Genomic DNA, 27,952 nt, shown 5'->3' with positions numbered 1-27,952 from the left:
CAAGTACAGATCTGAGCCCTACAGTTCCTAGAGCTGTTAAAGGAAAATGATACCCCCAAATAATGTAGGTCTACTGATCCATTCAGTGTTACGCCCATAGACTCCATTATAAGCAAATAATTCTAATTTTTATAAATGATTCCCTTTTCTCTGTAATAATAAAACAGTACCTGTACTTGATCCCAACTAAGATATAATTACCCCTTATTGGGGTCAGAACAGCCCTATTGGGTTTATTTAATGGTTAAATGATTCCCTTTTCTCTGTAATAATAAAACAGTACCTGTACTTGATCCCAACTAAGATATAATTACCCCTTATTGGGGGCAGAACAGCCCTATTGGGTTTATTTCATGGTTAAATGATTCCCTTTTCTCTGTAATAATAAAACAGTACCTGTACTTGATCCCAACTAAGATATAATTACCCTTTACTCCTATTGGGTTTATTCAATATTTAAATGATGTTTAGCAGACTTAGCTTATGGAGATCCAGTTTATGGAAAGATCCTGTATCCGGAAAACCCCAGGTCCCTAGCATTCTGGATAACAGGTCCCATACCTGTATTGCTTGGCACAGGATTCTACCAATCTTCCTCCTGAATTAGCCACAAATATGCAGCTCCCTGTGCAGAATAACCAATACTAATAATTAATATTATTAATGCTATTTATTGTGCCTTCAAAAGACCTGCAGCTGTTGCCAGGGCATCTGTGCCAACAAGACACCGGATTAAAAAAAGCCATTCAGTCCCAAACATCTATTATTTATGAGAAACAAAGCAAATGGATAATTGGAACAGCAGGATGGTGTAAATGCATTTAGCACATTAGCAAGAAATAGTGCCATGTACCCAAGCAGCAAACTGGCAGGTCATTTATTCAAATGTTTATATATCTATCATTAATATACTGGATAATGCACCCCCTAATGTAGTTTATAAAGCAACAAGGAGTTATGTGACCATATAAAACACGAGGCCACAGGTCACGTAACTCCAAGGTGACTTCTATTATTTTTGTACATTTTAGTAGGGGGACATTATTCATTATAATCTACTGCTCTTTGGGCATAAATCCTTCTTCAGGAAGCTCTCTCCTTTCCAAGCAGGTTCTTTTCAACCTTGCCTTGTCCAGCATCCTCATTGCTTATGAAAGGCCGCAGTAATACTGAAGTACAGGTATGGGACCCATTATCCAGAAATGCTCAGGACCTGGGGTTTTCCGGATAAGGGGTCTTTCCGCAATTCAGATCTCCTACCTAAAGTCTGCTAAAAACATTATTTAACAAGTAATTAAACCCAATAGGATTGTTTTGCCCCCAATAAGAATTATTATATCTTAGTTGGGATCAAGTACAGGTACAGTTTTATTATTACAGAGAAAAGGTAATCATTTAACCATTAAATAAACCCAATAGGGCTGTTCTGCCCCCAATAAGGGGTAATTATATCTTAGTTGGGATCAAGTACAGGTACTGTTTTATTATTACAGAGAAAAGGGAATCATTTAACCATGAAATAAACCCAATAGGGCTGTTCTGCCCCAATAAGGGGTAATTATATCTTAGTTGGGATCAAGTACAGGTACTGTTTTATTATTACAGAGAAAAGGGAATCATTTAACCATGAAATAAACCCAATAGGGCTGTTCTGCCCCCAATAAGGGGTAATTATATCTTAGTTGGGATCAAGTACAGGTACTGTTTTATTATTACAGAGAAAAGGGAATCATTTAACCATTAAATAAACCCAATAGGGCTGTTCTGCCCCAATAAGGGGTAATTATATCTTAGTTGGGATCAAGTACAGGTACAGGTATAGGACCCGTTATCCAGAATGCTTGGGACCAAGGGTATTCCGGATAAGGGGTCCTTCCGTAATTTGGATCTCTTTACCTTAAGTCTACTAAAAAATCAATAAAACATTAATTAAACCCAATAGGATTGTTTTGCATCCAATAAGGATTATTTATATCTTAGTTGGGATCAATTACATGGTACTGTTTTATTATTACAGAGAAAAAGGAAATCAGTTTAAAAATTCTGAATTATTTGATTAAAATGGAGTCTATGGGAGACAGGCTTTCCGTAATTCGGAGCTTTCTGGATAACGGGTTTCCGGATAAGGGATCCCATACCTGTACTGTTTTATTATTACAGAGAAAAGGGAATCATTTAACCATGAAATAAACCCAATAGGGCTGTTCTGCCCCCCAATAAGGGGTAATTATATCTTAGTTGGGATCAAGTACAGGTACTGTTTTATTATTACAGAGAAAAGGGAATCATTTAACCATGAAATAAACCCAATAGGACTTTTCTGCCCCCAATAAGGGGTAATTATATCTTAGTTGGGATCAAGTACAGGTACTGTTTTATTATTACAGAGAAAAGGGAATCATTTTTAAAAATGTAAATTATTTCTTATAATGGAGTCTATGGGAGATGGCCTTTCCGTAATTCTGAACTTTCTGGATAACGGGTTTCCAGATAAGGGATTCCATACTTGTATAACTAATTCCAATGCCTATTATTTTGACCCACCCCTGGCCAATTCAAATCCCAGCCCCCGCCCCTAGTCGGTTTGTATCATATTTTCCCTTACAAGTTTTTAGAATCTTAATATTACTCATTACCTAGAAAAAAAATTACAGAACCAGAAAAAGGTCCATGAGACTAGGGGGCAGATTTATCAAAATGTAGGTTTAGAGCTTAATACATAAAAATTCACCCCCACCTTCTATTCATTCCTATGGGATTTATAGAAGTGTATTTATCAAATGGTGAACCCACTGGTAAACATGCTTCTCAAAATCCCATAGGAAATAAATAGGATGTGGTGATTTTAATAATCTCACAAGTTATAAACGTACATTCTGACATAGGAACGCGCCGTTTATAAGGATATAATTTACAGTTTGGTCCCATAGGGGAATAATCAAACTGTAGATTATATTATGATCATATACATTTTTATCTTTGTATAACCAGTAAAAACACATAAACTATTATGGTTAAAGCCCAGGCATCCAATCAGGGAGAGAATAGGCCCTACATACACATATTTCTCTTTACCTGTATGTTGAACAGGTTTCTGTACAGCTTGCTGGAAATCGGCTTCTTTGGAAGAGAAAAATGCAGATATGCCCTCCTTTCCGCTGAGAAACGTAAGCCTGTTCCCCGCTGCCAGCACTGTGAATATGGGGCCGTGCTATGAACCAAAGCAACACAACAGTCATATTATTATATTATACATATATTATACTTCTCCAAACACAAATGCATTAAAGGGGCAGTTCACCGTGATGGACGTACGTCTTTTTTCAACCTAACTTACTATGTTACTATGTATGTTACCTATTGCTTACGATTTTATTATGATTGTTACTCTTTACTCCTTATCTTTCTATTCAGTCCCTCTCCTATTCATATTCCAGTCTCTCATTGGAACCACTGCCTGGTTGCTAATGGAAACAAAACCCTAAAAAAAAAAAGCTAAATAACTGAAAAACCACATCAAATTAAAAAATGAAGACCAAATGCAAGTTGTCTCGGAATATCACAGTCTACATCATGTTAATGTAAATTTAAAGGTAAACAGACCATTAAATAATGGGTCGGCCCTCCATACTGCAAGTTTTGTTGGTGGCCTTGGCAGGCCTTAGGGCTCATAAATACAAGCGTTTGGACCTGCATTCCCCTGTGGTGGAGTTTTTCTGCGTTCCACCACAATGGAGCTCAGGATGAAATGCAATCCATTCTTTCTTATGGGACTGTATGAGCCCTTACTGCCTAGGGCCATGGCGAGGCATCATCAATGGAGCCAGTGGAGATACTAAAGGTGGCCATACACGTACCAATAACAATCTTTCCTGTGACCATTGGTAGAAACAATAGGGATTCTACCTCCCCCTGATGATTCAGCCCAAACACAAATTTTGCTCGGGTGCCTTCAACGGCACCCAATCGTCGAGGCGACCAATATCTGGTACTCTTGCGATATCAGTTGTCTCGTCGAGTACGTATGGCCACCTTTAGGTGCGTGCAAGCATCAAGCAACACCACCAGGCACTGCTATAAAAACAACTATTAACATTGCCCCAAACTTTTTTAACATGTTGCCCCCGAGCCACTCTTTGGGGATCACTGCTCTAATACAAGAGGAATCACACGTGACCTTAAACTTTCCCAATACAGCAGCTGCTTTAAAGGAACAGTAACACCAAAAAATGAAAGTGTATAAAAATAATTAATATATTATGTACTATTGCCCTGCACTGGTAAAAGTTGTGTGTTTGCTTCATAAACACTACTACAGTTTATATAAATACCCTGCTGTGTAGCCATGGGGGCAGCCATTTAAATTGAAAAAAAGGAGAAAAAAAGGAGAAAAGGCACAGGTTACTAAGCAGATAACAGATAAGTAGCATAGATTCCCATTGTATTCTACACAGTTTATCTGTTATCTTCTTATGTAACCTGTGCCTTTTCTCCTTTTTTCAATTTAAATGGCTGCCCCCATGGCTACACAACAGCTATTTCTATTAACTACAGTAGACTTTCTGAAGCAAACACACAACTTTTACCAGTGCAGGGCAACAGTACATTATATATAAATTATTTTAAAACATTTTTATTTTTTAGTGTTACTGTTCCTTTAAGTGATAAGCTAAGCATCAGTCCACCAGGATCAAGGGTTTCTCTGCTAAGGCATTATCCTTATCTTTATTGTTACACAGTGCTATATATATATAATTATTATCTTATCGATACGCTTTATAGTCAAAGTTTGATGCTTGAGGTGCAAGACGTGTAAAGAACCAAGGCTGCCAAGCCTAAAAAATAAAAGCCTTGAAGCAGAACAAAAGGTGAGTGGGAGGCTGCATTAGGCAGCACCAAGGAACAGCTAAGTGAGTAGATTCTGAAATGGAGCCCAGTTGCTGACCCAGAAAACAAGTGGTGTCTCTGCACAAATAGCCTAGAGCTTGCCCATACATCCTTTAGTTAATTTCTATACAGATATGTAGTTATGCACACCAACTTGGTGCTGAGGTTACCATATTTATTCGTCCTGTAAGCTAAATATATAATGATAGAAGCAGAATTAAAGAAGATAATTCTGCCGATATCCTAATGGTACCCCCAGTCATTGCTTAAGATGAAGAAGACCTGAAGATCTCTCTTAGGAAAGATAAAGGAGTGAAAATATGGGACTATGGCAGAATATAAAACATTACAAAGGATACAGCATGAATGATAACTATGTTATGATGGTGAAGACAGCGAGAGCTTTATGAATCAATAAACAATAAAGGATACTCCCCAGGCTGAATCTTGGCAGAACCAGATGAAAGATATTGTACTGACATATCTCTTAAGATCAGAATTATACAGGATATGGTATTGCCGGCCTTTTGTTATGAATATGGTCAATGAAGCGAATGACAGGACCTTACTAAGAACACACGATAGTCTATCCCTGGCTCTTTCCCAGACACCCTTAGGCTCACTGTGTCATGTAACCCCTCCTGTACCTTGTTTCATTGTGAAATTATGGATTCTGGGGCTTGAAGTCCTTCTGCTTTTCAAAGAATCTGTATGCCACCCATTATGGAAAGCAAAGAGACTGCAAGTCCCAGCATCCATCAAGTCACAATGGGAGGGCAGATGAAAAAGCTTGGCCAGAACCTGCAAATCTTCTGTGGGAGTACCCAGAACTCACCTAACCCCTGGGTTATGGGCCTCCCCACATGCCACTATTCTTCCATAAGTCCAACTCCATCTTATCATTTCAAAGAGCAGACAGGTTAGGGTTCGGTGGGGGTCTCCTTTTTGTAAACCCCTTCCCAACCCAACCCAGCAATCCACCTCTATAGACCCACAACCAACCAGCCCCATCTCTGACATCACAAAGGGGGTGCCAGGTTCTGTGGGGAATCAAACTTTGGACTATGTGCTGAATTGTGATTACATGAACCTACTGAGGAACACGAGGCTCTTTGAGCAGGGCTTGGCCAGTTGCCCCGATGTGCATCCAGCATCTCTACCTGGGCTTGGCCAGTTGCCCCGATGTGCATCCAGCATCTCTACCTGGTCTAGTAATTAGCAGCCTTTATAAACCTGCTCCTGGCAACTCCCAGTTGCTCGGTAATCGTTGTTCCTGAGCCTGATCTCTGTGATTCCTGATTTCCCAGTGCCCTGTCTGTGCCCTGCCTGGTTCCTTGCTCCCGTTCTCCTGTCTCCACCTGGTGCCCGACTTCTGTGGATTCCCTGGTTTGACCTCCAGGCTATTACTCGACCTTGTTTGCCTGCTGCCTGCCACTGACCTCAGCCTGCCTTACGGACCTTGCCAGTCTTATGCCAGTCCTGACCATTTTGCCTGTTAAAAAGGACATATTTTCCCTTTAATATCGCAATTAGACTTTGCAGTCATGGCCACCCCATCTTATCTCAACACCTTGCTACACAGTTGAAGACATAAGAACCATCTAAACCAGCAGAATTCGTTTATGTGCATTTATGTCTGGCTAAAACAACCAATGCGAAGCCCTTTTATTGCAGATGTAGTGGCACCTAATGGGTTAGGAAAGTCCCTGCGAGGCTATTGTGATTACACAGGGCCTCTTTGTGCAGAAGTGACTGTTACTGGACAAAGACTTACATTAAAATTCTAAGCAGACAGTTCATTCGTGTAACTCTCCGAAAATCCCAGGACTTAAAACTGTAGGGGAAAGATATTTTACAATGAATATTTTTGTGCCCCCTGAAAAATACATCAATGCATCAAAAAAGAAACTAAAAAGTAGGGAATATAAAAATAATGCTTATTTAAAACAGACAATAATAGCAACCCTCTCCCAGGAGTTCAATGACCAAATAAATGCACAAATGTGTCTCCTTATGTTGTGGGACACCATTCCTAAGGATATACTTTAAAGGTTATTGATGGCCTGTGCATATTATATTGGGACTAAAGTACCTCCCTATTGTAAAATATAAGAAAAATAGTTATACAGGGAATTATGAGTATCACTCGTGTATTATAAGGGATAATGTACCCCCTACTGTAAATGATAAGGATATTAGCAGTCACTGAGGGGTTCTGTGCCCCCCATATAAAGGCACAAGGCTGCAGGCTGAGTTATACAGGGAACTCTGAGTATCACTCATGTATTATAAGGGATAATGTACCCCCTACTGTAAATGATAAGGATATTAGCAGTCACTGAGGGGTTCTGTGCCCATATAAAGGCACAAGGCTGCAGGCTGAGTTATACAGGGAACTCTGAGTATCACTCATGTATTATAAGGGATAATGTACCCCCTACTGTAAATGATAAGGATATTAGCAGTCACTGAGGGGTTCTGTGCCCATATAAAGGCACAAGGCTGCAGGCTGAGTTATACAGGGAACTCTGAGTATCACTCATGTATTATAAGGGATAATGTACCCCCTACTGTAAATGATAAGGATATTAGCAGTCACTGAGGGGTTCTGTGCCCATATAAAGGCACAAGGCTGCAGGCTGAGTTATACAGGGAACTCTGAGTATCACTCATGTATTATAAGGGATAATGTACCCCCTACTGTAAATGATAAGGATATTAGCAGTCACTGAGGGGTTCTGTGCCCATATAAAGGCACAAGGCTGCAGGCTGAGTTATACAGGGAACTCTGAGTATCACTCATGTATTATAAGGGATAACGTACCCCCTACTGTAAATGATAAGGATATTAGCAGTCACTGAGGGGTTCTGTGCCCATATAAAGGCACAAGGCTGCAGGCTGAGTTATACAGGGAACTCTGAGTATCACTCATGTATTATAAGGGATAATGTACCCCCTACTGTAAATGATAAGGATATTAGCAGTCACTGAGGGGTTCTGTGCCCATATAAAGGCACAAGGCTGCAGGCTGAGTTATACAGGGAACTCTGAGTATCACTCATGTATTATAAGGGATAATGTACCCCCTACTGTAAATGATAAGGATATTAGCAGTCACTGAGGGGTTCTGTGCCCATATAAAGGCACAAGGCTGCAGGCTGAGTTATACAGGGAACTCTGAGTATCACTCATGTATTATAAGGGATAATGTACCCCCTACTGTAAATGATAAGGATATTAGCAGTCACTGAGGGGTTCTGTGCCCATATAAAGGCACAAGGCTGCAGGCTGAGTTATACAGGGAACTCTGAGTATCACTCATGTATTATAAGGGATAATGTACCCCCTACTGTAAATGATAAGGATATTAGCAGTCACTGAGGGGTTCTGTGCCCATATAAAGGCACAAGGCTGCAGGCTGAGTTATACAGGGAACTCTGAGTATCACTCATGTATTATAAGGGATAACGTACCCCCTACTGTAAATGATAAGGATATTAGCAGTCACTGAGGGGTTCTGTGCCCATATAAAGGCACAAGGCTGCAGGCTGAGTTATACAGGGAACTCTGAGTATCACTCATGTATTATAAGGGATAATGTACCCCCTACTGTAAATGATAAGGATATTAGCAGTCACTGAGGGGTTCTGTGCCCATATAAAGGCACAAGGCTGCAGGCTGAGTTATACAGGGAACTCTGAGTATCACTCATGTATTATAAGGGATAATGTACCCCCTACTGTAAATGATAAGGATATTAGCAGTCACTGAGGGGTTCTGTGCCCATATAAAAGCACAAGGCTGCAGGCTGAGTTATACAGGGAACTCTGAGTATCACTCATGTATTATAAGGGATAATGTACCCCCTACTGTAAATGATAAGGATATTAGCAGTCACTGAGGGGTTCTGTGCCCATATAAAGGCACAAGGCTGCAGGCTGAGTTATACAGGGAACTCTGAGTATCACTCATGTATTATAAGGGATAATGTACCCCCTACTGTAAATGATAAGGATATTAGCAGTCACTGAGGGGTTCTGTGCCCATATAAAGGCACAAGGCTGCAGGCTGAGTTATACAGGGAACTCTGAGTATCACTCATGTATTTTACGGGATAATGTACCCCCTACTGTAAATGATAAGGATATTAGAAGTCACTGAGGATTTTTGTGACCATAAAAAGGCACAACAATCTCACCTTTAGTAGCCCAATAAAGTGGTCTTATTTGGGTCTTATGGGATTACTGAATAGATAGCAATGACAATATCTCTTTAACAACAGTTTCCAACAAACTGACAAACATCAGACTTGGCTCTTGAAACTGACTGGCCTTGCACTGTGACTTCGCCTCTGTAATTGGTTTGTTCACCTTATATCACACTGTTAGTGTAATACAGAAAGGTTATTCTACAACAATTTGCCTTGAATTGTAAATGTCTATGTGTATATAACCTGTTGTCCTGCAGCTCTACAGGCAAATAAAACCCCCAAGGGGCTAAGTATTAATATGTTGTATAATAAAAATGCTTTATACCGATGGTGGTGATGGTGGTACCATTGTCCCCCCATATTTTCTCCTTGGCTGTTCCCTAGGAGTAACTTTAAAGGCTGAAATCCTGACATATTGGGAAGTGGCTCCTGGCTGAGCATTATGGGAAATAAAGTGCAGACTTCCAGGATAGCCCAGAAAAATGTAGGGTGATTATGCAGCAAAGTAAGGACCAACTTTATTACCTTTGGTTCTAAAAATGAGAGGTTGGTCAGGCAAGGGGGCATGAAGAGCTGCAGTAGAGGGGCCCCAATGACTGCTCTGGCCATGGCCCAGTTTGGTTGAAATCTATTTGTTCAGACCCAGTGGCTGCGACGTGCTTAGCAGTGCTGTAGGGGGCCCTGACTGATTAATGCAAAGGTTCATTATTTCAAAGTATTTGCCCCCAAATATTGTTGGCCCAGTTAACTCTAGATATGCCACTGCTCATGGCAATCCAGTCGCACTCCTCTGTTACCTGCAACTGCAAAAGGGTGCTTAGCTGGGAGTGCATTATTTGCCTCTCCCTTCTTTCATCTCTGGGGCCCCCCCTAAATACCCCAGGGGGGTGCAACTGCAGATGAGCAGTTATTAAACTGTACCTACCCTTGCACAAGAACATTTATCCCGCTGTAAGCTCCATAAAGCAGGGAAGCCATTGTTGAATCAGAATCTGGGCCGACCTATTTGATACCCCTCAAACACATATGTGCCAATCACCAACAGTTTTATCATCCCACCACTTATATAAATCCCATTTAGCCAAAGCCCAACATGTAGGATTGTGCTTTGCTCCCTTTGCAGGGCATGTTTAAATACAATAGGAAAATACTGAACCAATGGGACGGGGCCCCCCAGCTGTTTGAGTATGGTGGGGACCTCCCTGCGGCATAGTACAATCACAGCACCTATAGATACAGCACCTATAGATACACCCCCCACCATACAGATTATACACTTAATTTTGTGACATTTACCCAACTGCTATAGTTTCCCCGTGCCATTTGATCCTTGCTATAGAAACGATACAGAGATAGAGTTACAGAGACAGTTGTTAGGCAGGGCAGTGTAATGCTGAATGGGGAGAGAGGGGCAAGCCAAGTACTCTTATTGGGTATCTTAAAAGGGTAGTAGTTAAATTAACTTTTAGTATGATGTAGACAATTTACAATTGGTTTTCACTTTTTATAATTTGTGATTTTTTTGAGGTATTCAGCGGCTCTCCAGTTCAGCATTTCAGCAACTATCTGGTTGCTAGGGCAAAAATGATCATAGCAACCAGGCACTGATTTCAATGAGTGACTGGAATATGAATAGGAGAGGGTTGTAATATAAAGATGAGTAGTAAAAAGTAGCAGTAACAATAGAAGCAATAGCCTTACACAGTATTTTATTTGTAGATGTTGGGGTCAGTGAGCCCCATTTGAAAGATAGGAACAGGTCAGGGGAAGAAGGCAAATAATTTAAAAACTGTAAAAAAATGGTGACCAATTGAAAAGTTGCTTGGAATTAGCTATTTTATAATATACAAGAATTTAACTTTAAGATGACCAACTCCTTTAAAGCAGCATTTCTAAAAGTTCCACTCGCCTGGCAAAGTTGGCAAGCATGTAGATCTTCTCCCGGTATCCCCACCTACGGGTGGGCGATATTGGGCTAATTCAGTCGTTTGCGGGGTATAGGCGCTGTTGATCTGATGGAAAAATCAAACCTGCCCCATTGAGATCTGGCTGATTTCAGGCCAGATGTCGGACAGGTAGGCCCGTCAGTAGTGCCCCTACACGGGCAGATAAGCTGCTGAATCAGTCTAAAGGATCTAGAATCGGCCCATGTCTAAAGGATCTAGAATCGGCCCGTGTCTAAAGGGCTAGAATCGGCCCGTGTATGGCCACCTTTAGACTTTTTTTTACTAGATGGAAACAAAAGCAAAATAACATCCAAATACAGCTGGCAATGGAGAAAATATGTAAACAGTTTGCACCAGGTCTAGTAACCCCTAGCAACCAGATGTTTGCTTTCAAACAAGTGACCATTGCAACCTGCCTGCCAAATTTTGCACCTGCAATAACATTGCCCCAATAGCCTTTGCTGCAGAACAGAACATTTTGTTACGCAGGACTCAGTTGCCCCGTTTGTGTAGGGGTGAGGCATTTGCACTTTACTTTACTGACCATGCATTTAACTGGACTCAACTTGGGGTTTTGTGGGTTTAAGGTGAAATTACTGAAATTTTGGCCTAAACATAGGGCATGACATGATGATATGCTAAGATGTCACCTTATAGTGGGCAGAGCCAGCTGCGTTAGTACTGTACAGGTATAGGATCCCTTATCTGGAAACCCATTATCCAGAAAGCTCTGAATTACGGAAGGCCTGTCTCCCATAGACTCCATTTTAATCAAATTATTTCGAATTTTAAAACTGATTCCCTTTTCTCTGTAGAAATAAAACAGTACCTGTAATTGCTCCCAAACTAAGATATAAATAATCCGTCTTGGATGCAAAACAATCCTATTGGGTTTATTTCATGTTTTATTGATTTTTTAGTAGACTTAAGGTATGGAGATCCAAATTAAGGAAAGAGCCCTTATCCGGAATACCCTTGGGCCCGAGCATTCTGGATAATGGGTCCTATACCTGTACCAACTTTTAGTGTAATGTAGAGTGTGCTATTCTGAGACAATTTGTAATTGGTCTTCATATTTTATTGTCTGCGGTTTTTTAATTATTTAGCTCTTTATGCAGCAGCTCTTCAGTTTGGTATTTCAGCAGCTATCTGGTTGCTAGGGTCCAATTTAACCTAGCAACCAGGCAGTGATTTGAAAGAGAGAGACTGGAATATGAACCGGAGAGGAGCTGAATAGAAAGTAACAGTAACAATAATATAGTAGACCCTCTGAGCAATAGTTGTTTTTAGCTGCTGGGGGTCAGTGACCCCATCTGATAGCTGAAAAGGAAGGTAAATACTAAATAAAAATGAAGACTATTTGAAAAGTTGCTAACGACAGGGCATTCTACAAAATAATAGAAAACCAAATGTCCATTTGCCGTTACCTTCTCCCTGGCTCTGGCGATGAACTCCAGGGGCGCTTTCCCCATGTCAAACGCAGCCCCGAACCAGGGGATCCAGCCTCGGATGCAGGGAGGGTAGGGCGGCTTCTGGGACCCATTGGGCAGCAGGTACCGAACCAGCACCGCGGTGAGTAGCGCCACCAGCAGCCCTAGCGCGGCGGTAGGGGAGAGCAGAGCGGAGGAGACACTGGCGATAGGGTCCATGTTCCTCACACACAAGCGGCTCCCACCTCTCTGGCACCTGTCAGCCTCAGGCAAAGGGAAGGCATTCTGCCCGCTCAGGTCATGTGACAGGGGTGTTCTCCTGGATGCCCGCACTATTTCCCACTTGTGTCTTCGCAGCGAATCAGAAAGCTTTCTGATCAGGCAACGAGCCAATAAGAGCGGTCCAGACAAGCGTGGCTTTCAGTTACAGTAGAGCGGTACAGTTACAGTATACGTACTGCGCATGTCCGCAACCTTGGGACATACAGGTATTCAGCAAGTTCCGTACAGATCCTGCAACTCACTGTTAACTGTAATAAGGTGGAAATACAGATACTTGCAGGCAGCTTAGCAATCACACATTAGAGGAGTTGTTCACCTTTGAGTTAACTATTTTTTATTTAAAAACAATCTTTATTGATTTTAAAGAAATAGGGTGGAGGGGGGGTACAGAAAAAAGGGGGAGGCTGGGAGGGAAAAGTTCACATATCATGTAATCATATACAGAAATCATCAGTGTCGGATTGGCCCACAGGAATACCAGAAGAACTCCCAGCGGGCCCAGGTGTCAGTGGGCCCTCCTGCTTCTAAGCGTTTAGTCTAATTCTTGGTCATTTCCTATTTCTCTATGGGAAGAAATCAACTAAATATTAAGAATAGATTATAGTACATAAAGTAAAAAAACTAGGAGAATATAGAGGTTAAGTGAGAAGTGGATGAAAAATAGTTTGGAGAGTGGGCCCACGGTCTAAGGTTTTCTGGTGGGCCCCTGGCATCCCAGTCCGACACTGGAAATCATGAAAGGGCATACATCAAGTTGTTTCTCATTTCTGACATCTAAAATTTGTTTATACACTTTGCTTAAGTCTCTCACATTAACCACATAACTAATGTGCTTTAGTTAACATTTTATTTTGTTTGCTTCTAACCAGGGTGTCCAGGTTGTCCGGTATTGTGCTACCTTGTTTTATATTAGGTGAGTTATTTCCTCTAGTTTTCTTGTTTCCTCCACTAAATTTAGCCATTCTGTGTAGGTCGGGGGGTTTGTAGTTTTTCAAGCTAGGGAAAAGAGCTTTAGCCGCATTCAATAGAAGTAGGAGTTAACTTTCAGTAAGCTGTAGAGCAGGGATCCCCTACCTTTTTTACTCGTGAGCCACAGTCAAATGTAAAAAGACTTGGGGAGCAACACAAGCACCATAAAAGTTCATGGAGGTGCCAAATAAGGGCTGTGATTGGCTATTAGGGGCCTCTATGCACCCTATCAGCTTACAGGGGCTTTATTTGGTAGGAAATCTTGTTTTTATTCAACCAAAACTTGTCCCCAAGTTAGGAATTTAAAAATAACTCCCTGGTTTGGGGGCACTGAGAGCAACATCCAAGGGGTTGGCGAGCAACATGTTGCCCTGGAGCCACTGGTTGGGGAACACTGCTGTAGAGAGTAATATTATAAGACAATTTGCAACTGGTCTTAATTTTTTTATTTAAAAATGTTTTTTTCATAATTTCAATTTTTGTTTAGAAGCTCTTGAGTTTGGGGTTTCAGCAGCCATCTGGTTGCTAGGGTCCAAATTACCAGGGAGCGGTTTGAATGAGAGACTGCTATATAAATAGAAGAGGACCTCAATAGAAAAATAAGTAATAAAAAGTAAAATAGTAAGTTAGGTTGAGAAAAGACACACGTCCACCAAGTTCAACCATAATGCCTATATATAACCTGCCTAACTGCTAGTTGATCCAAAAGGCAAAAACCCCATCTGAAGCCTCTCTAATTTGCCGCAGAGGGGAAAAAATTCCTTCCTGACTCCAAGATGGCAATCGGACCAGTCCCTGGGGCAACTTGTACTGAGAGCTATCTCCCCTACCCCTGTATTCCCTCACTTGTACTGAGAGCTATCTCCCCTACCCCTGTATTCCCTCACTTGTACTAAGAGCTATCTCCCCTACCCCTGTATTCCCTCACTTGTACTGAGAGCTATCTCCCCTACCCCTGTATTCCCTCACTTGTACTGAGAGCTATCTCCCCTACCCCTGTATTCCCTCACTTGTACTGAGAGCTATCCCCCATAACCCTGTATTCCCTCACTTGTACTGAGAGCTATCTCCCATACCTCTGTATTCCCTCACTTGCTAAACAGCCATCCAGCCCCTTCTTAAAGCTATATAATGCATCAGCCAGTACGACTGGTTCAGGGAGGGAATTTCACAGCTCTCACTGTAACAAACCCTTTCCGTTTGAGCACTGGAGACCAAAACTATACAGCATATTCTAGATGGGGCCTTACCAGCGCTCTGTAAAGGGGAAGAATAACCCCCTCCTGCCCCTTTTAATACAGCTCAAAACCTTGTTTGCCCTAGCAGCTGCTGAAGACTGGAGTATTTTTTACAAGTGTATTTTAGCCTGAGGATCAGTGACATTGTACTATAGTTTGCAGGAGGATTGCACCATGCCAAGCCCAGCACATTAGTGCCAAATCTGACTCTTGACTGATGTAAGCAGAAAAAGATATATTTATTGTTTGTATTAAAACTCACCACAAGATGGTGACAAAGAGAATTCCTCAGACACTTTCTGTTAGGTATGGATGTTACCAATCCCTTTTTACTAACATTCTAAATGATTTTTTACACACCAGAATGCATTTTCTTATAATAGCTCTCTATGAACAAAGTACATTTTTGTATATGTAGGGGTTTACCAAAAATGGGGCCCTTAGGACAGACACCCCTAGGACAGGGACACTGGGATGACTGGGTTATTAATAGTTAACAGGGAGAATTCCTGTAGTTCGGGTTATGGCCACAGGGTGGTGCATAGGCCCATAAAAGGGAAGCAGCCAAGTGCTGTGAGGGAGTTGTTGGTCAGTCCAGGGACTGCTCCAGTAGTGGAGTGAGTGCCCCGGGCATAGTTCTTAGATAGGAGTTCTATAATAGATCGCTCTAGGAGTGATATGTAGGACAGCCTAGTTTAGAATGGGCGGACATGGCCCCTCCAGGAGTAGCAGTGAGGTTAAGACCTCCCAGCATTACATCGGCTGGAGTGCAGGGAACTAAGTGGCTAGGTAGGTGGAACAGGTCAACGCTAGTCCAGGAGGCCGGATCTGAGGATGCCCAGTGAGAGTACCGGTGTGGGTCCCTGTGGGGTAACGTCCTAGCGTGAGTACCGGGAGAACTCTAAGAGAGAGTGTCTTTGGCGAGAGTACCGGGGAGAGCCCCTAGAGGGGAGCACATGAGCGCGACTACCATTGGGTAGGCCAACAGGAGAAGGTACTCAATGAGACGTAATGGAGATATACCCTGCACTGTATATTGATAAGCTGCTCCTGGAGAGGTGTCCGTTCAATAAACCTTTCCATTTGTTTTATTCATATTCCCGTGTGGTGAGATCTATTAGCCCGGAGGGGCATAACAATCTGAATAGTTCCCAGGGGGTGGAATACAGATCCACACCACCATCCCTGGGTGGAGGCACGCCAATTAGGGGAGAATCCCTTGTAAACCCCCATAGTAAGCGGGGGCTCAGGACTCCTGTAGCGCAAAGTATCGTGCTCCAGTAGGTAGTGCCACAAGAGCATTTAACAAGTGGGCTACATATACATATTAATTTAGTATGAAATAATTGCATATTGTTAAGGAAAATATTGTTTGAGGGGTAACAACAGATAGCACAGGTCTAGATTCAATTTTTTATGAATTCCCAGACATGTTTTTCGTTCTTGGCGGCGAATCACAAAGCTTTCTGATCAGGCAATGAGCCAATAAGAGACAAGCGTGGCTTACCTCCTCAGTTACAGTAGTCATTTACAGTATATGTAGAGTGCATGTCCGCAACCTTGGACTTTCAGGTATTCATCAAGTTCCCTACAGACCCTGCAGCACCAACTCACTGCGGATCAGAGCCAAGGCCCTTCACAAGAAGGGGGAAATACAGATACTTGTAGGTGGCTTGCCAATCACACATTAAAGGGGTTTATTTTAAATAAATAAAGTTTAATATATATGTTTATATTATATATAGTACTTAACTAGAAAGTTAAATAGGGTTTAAGTGCCATTTTTGCTCACTAAAAGAAAGTCTATTTAATTAGTGATGAAACGATGAGTCTTTTGTGGCGTCAGTGGTAACGCTACTCTTTAATCTGTTTTGTCGTATTCTGCGCACTATGAGGTAGAGCTGTGACTTTACCTTTATGAACACATTAAATACTAAAATGTGTAATGAATTATGACTCAAAATTTAAACTCATAATAATGACTTTTAAACTCATAGTGGTGACATCAAAAAGCCGAAATTACTACTTCTCATAATTTAAAAACCCGAAATTATGATTTTTTTTTTTTTTAACAAAACCTGCTGTTAAAACTCAAAATTATGACTTTTTAAAGTCATAATTATGAGTTTAAAAGTCACCATTTCTGCTTTTTAAAATCATAATTATGATTATGCTGTCCCAGGTGCTCGTCCATTATTTAAAATCTATTACAACGAACGTTTTAAGTAGAGAACCCGAGAATTTTCCTCAAAGAACAAAGCTGTCAAAGTACAGACAGGTACAAGTTCCAAACCAAGTGTAATGCCCCATTACATATGGCGGCTAATTCCCAGAATGCGCCGGGGCCGGGCCGCGGAGAATTGACGTCACGCACACAGTTGTAGCCAGAAGCTGCCGGTGCGGCGCAGTGTTCGGGTGTCCGGGCAATGCCTGCGGAGAGAGGCCACGGAGGGTTTCCTGAGGGCTGGCCCCGGACCTCAAAATTCATTCTGTCTGCCTGTGCCGCGTCGGTCGCCGAGCTAGGTACAGTGAGTGGGGCTCGGAGGCTTCCCTACCAGTCCATAGTCCTCAGTTCCGTTGACAGTGCGCCATGTGTAAATCATTGCCAATGGCAGTGTCACTAGTATAGACTTTATGCCCATTGTCCCAAGGGCTGATAGACTCTGTCATGTGATCAAAAATGAGTGTTTAGTCTTTGCTTAGAATGGGTGCATATGAATAGGGTTCCTATGGGTGGCTGTGTCAGGCAGAATACTTGTGCTGAGGATATTGAGGGTTAGTGGCTCTGCGTGTGCGAGAATGGCAGTACAGGTATAGGACCTGTTATCCAGAATCCTCAGGACCAAGGGTATTCTGGATAAGGGGTCTTTCCGTAATTTAGATCTCCATACCGTAAGTCTACTAAAAGACCAATAAAACATTAAAGGAAAACGAAAGGCAAAATCACTTGGGCGTGCCAAAATGTTAGGCACCCCCAAGTGACTTTAACCGCTTACCTCGTACCCCGGGCTGGTGCCCCTGTTAGGAGAAAACAGCACCAGCCCGGGGCACCTGGAGCAGATCGCTTCCTGCTTCCGTAGCTGAAATGCCAGCGGTGGGCGCATGCGCAGTAGAGTGAAAAGCCGACTTTATTGTTTAAGTTCGGCTTTTCACTCTACTGCGCATGCGCACGCAGCGAATCAGGAAGCGCCGGCAGCTACCCCGGGCTGGTGCTGTTCCCTCCTCACAGGGGCACCAGCCCGGGGTAAAAGGTAGGTGGTCAAAGTCACTTGGGGGTGCCTAACATTTTGGCACCCCCAAGTGACTTTGACTATCTTTTTCCTTTAACTGAACCCAATAGGATTGTTTTGCATCCAATAAGGATTATTTATATTATTATATTTATGTTATTACTACAGAGAAAAAGGTAATCAGTTTTAAAATTCTGAATTATTTGATTCAAATGGAGTCTATGGGAGACGGGCTTTCCGTAATTCAGAGCTTTGTGGATAATGGGTTTCCGGATAAGGGATCCCATACCTGTACAATACGTTAAGTACAACAATGTCACTCAGCACTCTGCCCTCACACACTGGTGCCCACCTAGTGAAGATGAGTTAGGGTTTTTGCTTTTGTGCTTGGGAGGAGGACAAACGGCTTCATGTTAATGCATTATTAGACTTTGTATAAAGTGCCTGCTTAGTTGATAGTGGTATTATTTGCCTTATAATGGTCATGGGGAGATCAGTTGCCCCTGCGGAATTGGTGCTACTGCCGGCAACTCCCTGTGGGAAACTAGGCAAATTGAGATCACATACAAACAGAATTTTACAGTAGGAGATGATAAACAGTTACCTGTATTCTATGTTATAGATTGTGCCCAGTGTTCTGTGCTGTTATATGATTGCAATAAATTTTCTTTTATCAGTGACATTCCCACTGGATCTTACCAAAACCCGCCTACAGATTCAGGGGGAGGCAGCATTAAAGCGGCATGGAGAGGTCGGATCAGCGGTACCGTACAGGGGGATGGTGCGAACGGCGACGGGCATCGTTCAGGAAGAAGGCTTGCTAAAACTTTGGCAAGGAGCCACTCCAGCCGTCTATCGGCACATTGGTACATTGCTTTCTGTGTATAAGATTGGCATTTACTTTGTGTTGGTTGCACTCACGGGGTCAGTCTGGACTGGGTAGGGTAACCCTGGGCAACTTTTATAGGTGGTGGGGTTCTATTGCAGTGTGTATACTCATCTGTAGGGGATGTAATGAAACTGTAATTTTTGTACTTGAAGCTCAGATCTAAAGAAGATGATCACTTTTAGCATTTGGTTTCCGTTCAGCTCAAATTCTGCCGAAAGTGCTGGGGTTCCTCAGAGTAGAACTGAATAGTGTTTGTGTTCCTAGATTGGCATACAGGGAATTGTTTGTTGCCTCCCATGTAAATGTTGCATGTATTCAGCAACGCTGGAGAGGGAGATATGTGGCACGTGGGCATTCCCTTCATTGCCCCCTAGCTTTTGTGTCATTCAAACATGCAGGCTAAGGAGCAGCAGGGCTACCTGCCTGCCTCTACCTCAGGATAAATTCCCTTTAAAGGAGAAGAAAAGGCATAGTCACTAGGGGATGTCACAATTTTAGGCAGTCACTTAGTCTCTGGGCGAGGGCTCCTGTTTGCTGTACTGGCCTGGATACTCCCAGTGACTCCTCGCTTCTGATGTGTGCCTGCACATTAGAGTAAAAAAAACAGACTTTGAAACTAAAAGCTTGCTATTTCCTATACTGGGTATGTATTCCCAGCCAGGCCATTCAGGGATCCAAGAAGTGAAGGAAGGTGGCAATGTGGCACTCCTACAGGACTATTAAACAGCCACTACCTGCCATGGATCACTTCCCTATGAATCTCCCTGCTTGATTGACTATTGGCCATAAACACACTCTACTAGGCTCTGTGGCTGGGCACTTTTCTTTCATAGCGGTGCACAGCGATCCTCAGGAGTGGCAAAAATCTGTCCTTGCTGCTGCTTTGGGGGGCTTGAAACATAGAAAAGATAGAGTAAAGTTGATGGGCAATGCTGACAGTGAAATCCTTCAAATGATAGGTAAGGAGCATGGTATCTATTTACAAAAAGAATTGGCTTTCAACACCAGCTGGAGCTTTCCAGTAAGGAGCCTTTAATAAAGCAAACCCTAAAGTTAGTATTAAACTGTATTTCAGTTTACTCCGGAGTGCGCATGGTTGCCTACGAGCACATTCGGGATTCGGTGCTTGGAAAAGGGGATGGTGACACCTTTCCTTTGTGGTAAGTACTCGGGCCTAAACGGTTTTACTGGGCAGCAACCTTACGCTATAGAAGCTGTGCCTGTGAAGTATTATGTTATATGGAAAAACCAGTACAGAAACTGAAGATACTGGAAACGTATTGTTTCATTGTTTAAACTTTCTGAATAAAAGTGATGAAAAGATGCTGGAAAGGGATCATCTAATCATGTGATAAACTAACTTTGGCCAAGACACTACACCAACCCAAACGCATTTGGGCATTTGTACACTATGCTGTGCAGCTTTCCCCAGTTAGTGGGAGTTTGTGGTCAGTGATCTAGCATCTATAAAGCCTGACATGGCATAGCAGCCTTCTTTAAAGGACAACTAAAAGAGGGGAAATTGTTTCATTTCGCCATAGGAGGGGCAATGAAAACAAATGTTATGATACATATAAATAATACAGCAAAAATCCTACCAAAAGCCAACATTGGTATCAGAGCATTCAGCATTCTGTCTCTGGTACAGATCAGGGAAGTGACCTGCATTTACCTGCCAGATGCAAACCTTGAATTCTTTGTTTGTATATCAGTTAAATGAGATCAAGGTTGGCCTGGCAGAGGCTTTCTCTGTCCAAATGTCAGTGCATGAAATACTTGTCAGCAGATATTTTCTCCCAGTGATGAGTAAAATATAAAAAGCAATAAACTCTGTATTCTCTTATCTGTGGGCTAATATTATTGTCTGTAAAGTTAGAGAGTGATGCAAATCAGCACGGTCAGATTGCTTTGTGTCACTACACTGATATTTAGCTCAAGGTCGAACATTTGATCAGGGCCCCTAATGAAACCATTGGCATTGTTCCTAGAAAATATAGGGAAGCAAATATCTCACCCTAACCATTTATGCTAGATTTTCAGAAATATCTAGAACAAATAAGCATTTTCTACAAATGTAACTGGAGAAGGAAAGCCTAAACCAATAGGGGCTGGCAAATGTTGATGATGGACTATCAACCGAAAACTACACTGGCCCAGGATACTTTTCAGCAAGCTCTACGGAGCGATCCTCTTCTTCCACTTATTCTTCAGCCCCTGGCTGGCATACTCACAGGAGAGGGGAAAAACTTTCTGCTTTAAAAAAAAAAAAAAAAAAAAAAAAAAAAATAATAAAAAAAGTAAGTCAAAAAAAGAAGATGGCTCCATGGTGCTTAGAAGTACTCCAGACCAGTGCATTTTTCTGCTCAGGAGGACTGGTGGCCTATGGTAATCATAATTAACAATTTGCACAACCCCCCCCCCATGATTTATGCTTTTCTTCTCCTTTTAGTGCCACCGATTTGCTTTACATTGCTCCCATTTGATACTCAGTAATGTAGCAAATAAAGCATGTTGAGTTTCATGCACCAGCATTTGGGGTAATATACCAATATTGTTTTGCGCTTTGCAGGAAATCTGTGGTTGGTGGGATGACGGCTGGAGCAATTGGGCAGTTTTTTGCCAGTCCAACTGATCTGGTAAAGGTTCAGATGCAGATGGAAGGAAAGAGAAGACTAGAAGGGAAGCCACCTCGGTGAGTTCTTTATCATGCAGTACAGGTACTGTTTTATTATTATAGAAAAAGGAAATAATTGTTTTGATGGGAGATGGCCTTCTTGTAATTTTTGGCTTTCTGGATAATTGGTTTCCAGATAACAGATCCCATACCTGTACCAGCATGCCATTTTATGTTACAGGTTATTCTATAGAAAACAACCATTTGCCATCCCGATTGTTGAAAGAGTTAAATGCGTTAGAATTTAGTAGTGTCAGTTTAAGAGTTGATTTTATATTCTGATCCTTGGAATTTGCTATCAATCTTGGCAGGGTGCGAGGAGTATATCATGCTTTTGTGACAATCGTTTCTAAAGGCGGAATACGGGGACTGTGGGCTGGCTGGGTGCCGAATGTTCAGAGAGCTGCTCTGGTAAATATGGGAGGTAAATGGAGATAAGAAACCCTTGAAACCTTATTAGAGGGAATATGATGTAAGACCAAACCCAGTTTAATATCTTTAGGGACGAATATGTTCTGTGTTCAGTGTAAGTGTCCTTTAATACACCCAGACACGATACACAGACAAGCAGTTCTGTCACCAGAAAAAAAAGTGGCAGAGAACATTGTGCAATACAGCATGAAGTAAGTGCTTGAGTAGGCGGTATAATTAAATTCTTGGCACAGCCAAATATACATACTAAATAAAACTAAATATATACATAACATGAGAAATTACCAAAAGCCTACATCTTAGGGTGAAGACACATGGAGCTTCTAGTAGCAGCTACAAAAATAGACAATGCTGATCATTTTCTGATAAAAGTCTCTATGTGTGTTTTAGCAGAGGCCATTCTCAGTATTGTCTATGGCAGGGTATTTTCTGGCGTTTAGTAGCCGTGACAAGTAGCTGCTACTAAGTCGCTCCCTGTGTCTTCACCCTTAGGAATGCATTAAGTATTCTGCTTTATTTCCAGATTAGGGAACTGACCTGCATTTACCTGCCAAATGTAAACCTTGAATTCTTTGTTTGTATATCAGTGAATTGAGATCAAGGTTGGCCTGGCAGAGGAGGTTATTGCAAACATTGTGATTGGCCGAGAGTCATTGTGTGAAATTATTTCTAGGGTGTAACTAATACTGGCACCAGTTTATCTTCAATGTCATTTTCAGATCTGACCACCTATGATATGGTGAAACACTTTCTACTACGGAACACACCGATCAAGGACAACAGTTTATGTCACACCATCTCCAGGTAGGTGCCACTGCAGTGCTCCAGTGGGGAGACCACTCCCCTCCTTACAGTTATTAAAGAGATTTAACATAGAGAATGCCCTGTGTATGAAATATGTATGACGTTTCTATAGACACTTTTTTTTTCCACCCCAGCCATTCACGGGTGGAATTTTTGAATGTGTACGGTCATGTTGCAAGGCCCAGTTTCTGTAAAGTTAAGGGATATATCTACACTGGATATAAAAAGTCTACTCACCTCTGCAAAATGGCAGGTTTTTGTTTATTGAAAAAAACCCAGATAAATCCTGTTGCAACTTATTCTACTTTTATTGCAAAATTACCATTTATAGGAAGAAGTTGAAAACAAATTCATAACATTTTAGTGAAAGCAAAAATTATACAAAAACGTGGTTGCATTACCATGCACAACCTTTAATAATCAAGGATGTGGCTGCATTCAGAATAAGCCAATCCCATTCAGTCTCCTCTCAAATTGTAGTTAGTATCCACCTGACATCAATTAAAGTCGCTCTGATAAAGCTTGGCTTTACCTGTAGGATTATACGTCTTGGTCTTATTCAGTACCAAAGATTTGTGCACCCTTGATTCTATGACTTGCATGGGCATATCATTCTGTGCAGCCATATTGATAACATCTAGCAAAGTAAAATGGTGGGCGCGGCTGAACTTGAATATGTGATATAATCAGAGGGCACAGCAGGAGTGATGCGGACAAGCTTGAAAAACTAATATAGCAAGAGGGTTGCTATAACATACAACAGACTTGGGTTACAGGCTTTCCTTGTCCTTTAACATCAATCTTTTGATCAATCTCATTTTATCCTCAAGCAGTCTCTGGTACAATGAAAAATTCATGGTGGATGGTTAGCTACCCAGTAGTATCTATGGGTCAACTTGACCCTAACCTGCAAAATGTTCCCATTTTAAAACCAGCACCTAGCCCATACCTGCAGAGCCCTGAACTTTGGCAGAAAATAACACTGCAGTGTTAAAGTCTCTAAAAAAATATAAGTTGGTGAAAAGAAGATTTATATATTGAAATATTTTGTTTTTCTTTTAGCATATGCTCAGGTGTAGTTGCTGCTACTTTAGGAACACCAGCTGATGTTATCAAAACCCGGATAATGAATCAGCCCAGAGACAAGCATGGACGGTAAGGGCAATATTTGCTTTACTTAAATCAAAAACCTTTGTTTGCAGTGACTGTGCCTATGGCACGCGTGGAATTCTGACTGCCATTGTCCAGTAGAAAACAGTGGCAGTCAAAGTGCCCTTTCTGCTTGTTTCCACTGTTTATGCTACTGGATGAGGTGTTCCATATGGTGAAAGGTGATGTTGCATGTTTATGGGCAGAAATCTGCCAATCTCCCCTATATGTGGTTTTGACTGCTGCTGTTTTCGGATGGAGGGAAACGGCAGTCAAGATGCCAGTGTGTGCCATTAGCCTAAGGCTACTACCAGACTGGGTGTTTTTCAGCTGGTGTATAAGTGCAGAGTAACTGTCCATCCACCCCAATCTGCTTTATGGTGCGTTTTCACATAGAGACACTGCATCCACATGGGTGCAGACACTTGGAGTGGATTGTGGCACAAAAATGCATCTCAAGCCCTTAGACGCTTTTGGTTTTTGAAAAACTTTTAGCAAACTGTTTGGCCAAGTGAAACTGAACAGATTCGTCCATCGGTATCTGTGGCACTTATATCTGCTAGTGTCTGTCTTTGTGGCAAGGTTTGGCAGTCATGGAAATGTAGCAATCTGTTTGTTTTACAGGGGTCTGCTGTACAAATCCTCTACTGACTGCCTTATTCAAGCAATACGTGGGGAGGGATTCATGTCTCTCTACAAGGGCTTTATGCCTACATGGATGAGAATGGTAACAACATATTTGTGTGTTGTTCGTTTATCAATAATGGGAAAGAAAAGCCATTTTTATAAAAAATGGCTGAATGGAGTGGGAGTGGTGTGCCGTATTAAGTTAGGCCTACAGTCTCTTATCCTCTGGCTGTAACATAGCTGCAAAAACACTATAGGGCACTGCTAGTAATGTGAAAATAATGCATTCAGATAGGGCACTGCTAGTAACATGTGAAAATAATGCATTTAGATAGGGCACTGCTTGTTACGTGTGAAAATAATGCATTCAGATAGGGCACTGCTTGTAACGTGTGAAAATAATGCATTCAGATAGGGCACTGCTTGTAACGTGAACATAATGCATTTGGATGTGACCTTAGACAGTTCTTGTGTGTGAATGTTTCAATGCCACAGGCTTCATTATTAACTTCTCTCAGCATTAAAGGGTGATTACAAAAGGCCAGTGAAATGCTCTGTTGGTGAATGTACCATGGAAAATAAGTTTTTTTTAAGCTTATGTTTTTTTTCATACAGGCTCCTTGGTCTTTGGTATTCTGGCTGACTTATGAACAGATCAGAAGACTTGGAGGAGTTAGTTCATTCTAATATGCAAACTTGCAGGTATGTGTATTATGAGGTAAATAAATAATGAGATGTGAATGTGCTGGTATGGAAAATGCCTGTAATTGGGCGAGTAAACTGGAGCTGAGTGGAGGAAAGGTAAGAAGGAAGAACAAGAAGGGGCTGTGCTGGAACAAGGTAGGAAAAAGAAAAAGGTGAAGGTAGTGGAGGTACGTGAGTAAAAAAGAGAAGGAATTGGCAGCAGACTGTTCTAGAGCCAGTGTAGAAGGAGGGAAATATAGAAAGGCAAGGCTGGAGTTGAGAGGATGATGGGAAAAGAAACGTGAGGGAGAAAGGGCTGAGGAAGAAGGAAAGATGGGGCTGGACTGCACCCCATGGGGTAAAGGAAGATTAGGGAATAGTAAAAGATGCTGAAGTTATGCAGGTAGAGATGGAAAAGGAGTAGGGCTGGATAGTGAGAGAAAGGACAATAGAAAAAAAAAATGTAAGTGAGAATGGGCTGGGCTCAAGCTACCATGGCAGAATGGAATATGCCGTGTACAAAAGGGAGTAAAACAATGAAAGTAAACCCGCCTACTAAGTAGTATACACATCACACTCCATATAATTCACTAGATTCAATATAATTCTTTAATGCTTTATACACTGTGACTTTCCCATAATTGACAAATTAGGAGTGAGTCAGTCAGATTATGCAATTATAAAATATAAAAACACATTATGCTGTTATGCTCATCATATCTGCTGACCAGCATAACAATAGCACATTGGTAGTGAGTTACACACAGGCACGCGACCAAATGTTGTACAAAAGGCCATACACAGCCCTCTGAAATTTTATGTCATAGACTAGTCATTATTTTAGGGATGCACCAGAATTTTTTTTTTTTTTTTTAAAAAAGATCCTGTTCAAATTTGAACATGCAAATTAGATTTGTGATTATATTTGGTATTTAGCCGAATTAGCCGAAGTCATACACAGTTAGGATAGCTGAAACTCACCTCAAAAAGAAATGTTGACCTAAAAGCCTGGTATTAGCTGCCTAAAACTGCTAATATCTCAGAAAGCATTAATCAATCAATCAGTGAATCAATTAATTTTCCCTTTTACATGGGTATATTAAAAAATGCCACTAAAAATGTATACTATACAATATTATATAATCTTTGTTTTATCTGTATTTTTCAGAAAAGAGAAAACACTAATACAAAAAAATCACCCCCAAACTCCATTACCAGTAACAGAGCAAGAGAAACTGGAAGAACTGTAAATGAGGAATAACTGCCTGATTACAGAAGAGCACTGAGAAACACTAACCATTACACAGCCAATGTATTTTTGCAAGTATGTTCTTCTATGAAATGTCAATAAAAAATATATATTTTTGTTTCAGGGCAAATCAGATTTAATTTTAATAAACATAATTTGATATCAATAGTAGAGTTTTTTTGTATTGTTGGATTAAAGGCTAAGTGCGGGCAATGTACACTTAAAAGGCCAGTAACATCCAAAGTTGAAAATACTTTGATATATATTTTATATATCTGTTTATCCAGCAACTGCAACCAAACTGTCAGTATCTTGTTTAATATAAGAAAGGTTTGCCATTCATGCTGTAAGTGTGCAGGGAGCCATGAATTATATTTAACATTTGCTTATATAGCTACTTTTTCACGGCTACTATACCTTTGTCATAGACAATACAGAGAATTGCCTCGGGTAAAACACACATAGAGACAGTTATCAGTAAATGATCAGCATTGTCTATTTCAGTAGCTGCAACAAGTAGCTCAGTGTGTCATCACCCTTAGGGCTCTGGCACGCGGGGAGATTAGCCGCCCACGACAAATCTCCCTGTTCGCGGGTGACTAATCTCCCCGAAATGCCATCCCACTGGCGATTTACATTTTCGCCGGTGGGATGGGGAGATTTGTCGCGGGCGACTAATCTCCCCATGTGCCAGAGCCCTTAAAGACCTTGTGTACACTCAGCTAGGTCAGTTAGATATGTCCTATAAGTGGATCCTACTAGCCTGATAAAAGGAGCAACTGCTGTTTTCTTGAGAATGGGATGTATAAACACTGTAGGGGGCATTTACTTACCCCAGGGTTGGCAATGTAAGAGTGTCAAGGGGCACAAGAGGCTTCACCCAACCTTCTTGGATCAAGTGCTAACACAGGCAGTGCTTGATTCAAGGGACATGCCAGAGTTCTCTGTGCTTCATAAAAGCCAGGGGCCATTCTTCAAATGCCCAACGCAATGTGCAAAATTACAATCATTGGCCATTGTAACCTTTTTTTTTTTGTACTTTGTATGCTTCATAGTGCTTTGTAAATGACATATGAATGTGTTCTGACTAACAGAACCATCAGTCCCACGTTGAATTTGAATCCGACTGAACTTTATACCCTATGCACAGAGACTATTGAAACAAAGCTGCTGTAGCTGCAAATATCATCTGGCTGTCTGGATATTGTGACTATATAGGTCATGTCAACATGAAACACAACTGGGAAGCAT

The 27,952-nt window shown here is 41.5% G+C and overlaps 2 protein-coding genes across 3 annotated transcripts in view; one reads left to right on the top strand and one right to left on the bottom strand.

Moving 5' to 3' along the window:
- The window catches only part of cyp39a1 (cytochrome P450 family 39 subfamily A member 1), a 43,395-nt gene extending 30,590 nt beyond the window's left edge, over positions 1 to 12,805 (bottom strand). For both annotated transcript variants that reach the window (XM_004918181.2, XM_002937947.3), the window contains exons 1-2: positions 12,472 to 12,805; positions 3,076 to 3,211 (exon numbers count right to left, since the gene is read on the bottom strand). In XM_004918181.2, coding sequence (XP_004918238.1) covers positions 3,076 to 3,211; positions 12,472 to 12,693 — 358 coding nt within the window. In that variant the 5' untranslated portion in view covers positions 12,694 to 12,805. The remainder of the gene's footprint in view (positions 1 to 3,075; positions 3,212 to 12,471) is intronic.
- Positions 12,806 to 17,375: 4,570 nt separating this feature from the next.
- slc25a27 (solute carrier family 25 member 27) lies at positions 17,376 to 26,867 on the top strand. Its single transcript, NM_001011241.1, is given in 10 exon segments — positions 17,376 to 17,486; positions 18,871 to 19,059; positions 20,158 to 20,242; positions 21,652 to 21,774; positions 22,068 to 22,180; positions 22,908 to 22,992; positions 24,055 to 24,147; positions 24,766 to 24,868; positions 25,384 to 25,470; positions 26,621 to 26,867. Coding segments are annotated over 9 exon segments (960 nt in total). The 5' UTR covers positions 17,376 to 17,389; the 3' UTR covers positions 25,456 to 25,470; positions 26,621 to 26,867.
- The last annotated feature ends 1,085 nt before the right edge of the window (positions 26,868 to 27,952 follow it).

The sequence above is a fragment of the Xenopus tropicalis genome, chromosome 5 (assembly GCF_000004195.4).
Source record: "Xenopus tropicalis strain Nigerian chromosome 5, UCB_Xtro_10.0, whole genome shotgun sequence".
In the NCBI taxonomy this organism is placed as follows: Eukaryota; Metazoa; Chordata; class Amphibia; order Anura; family Pipidae; genus Xenopus; species Xenopus tropicalis.
The sequence above is the reverse complement of the archived record's forward strand: the minus strand, read 5'-3'. Positions and strand labels throughout refer to the sequence as shown.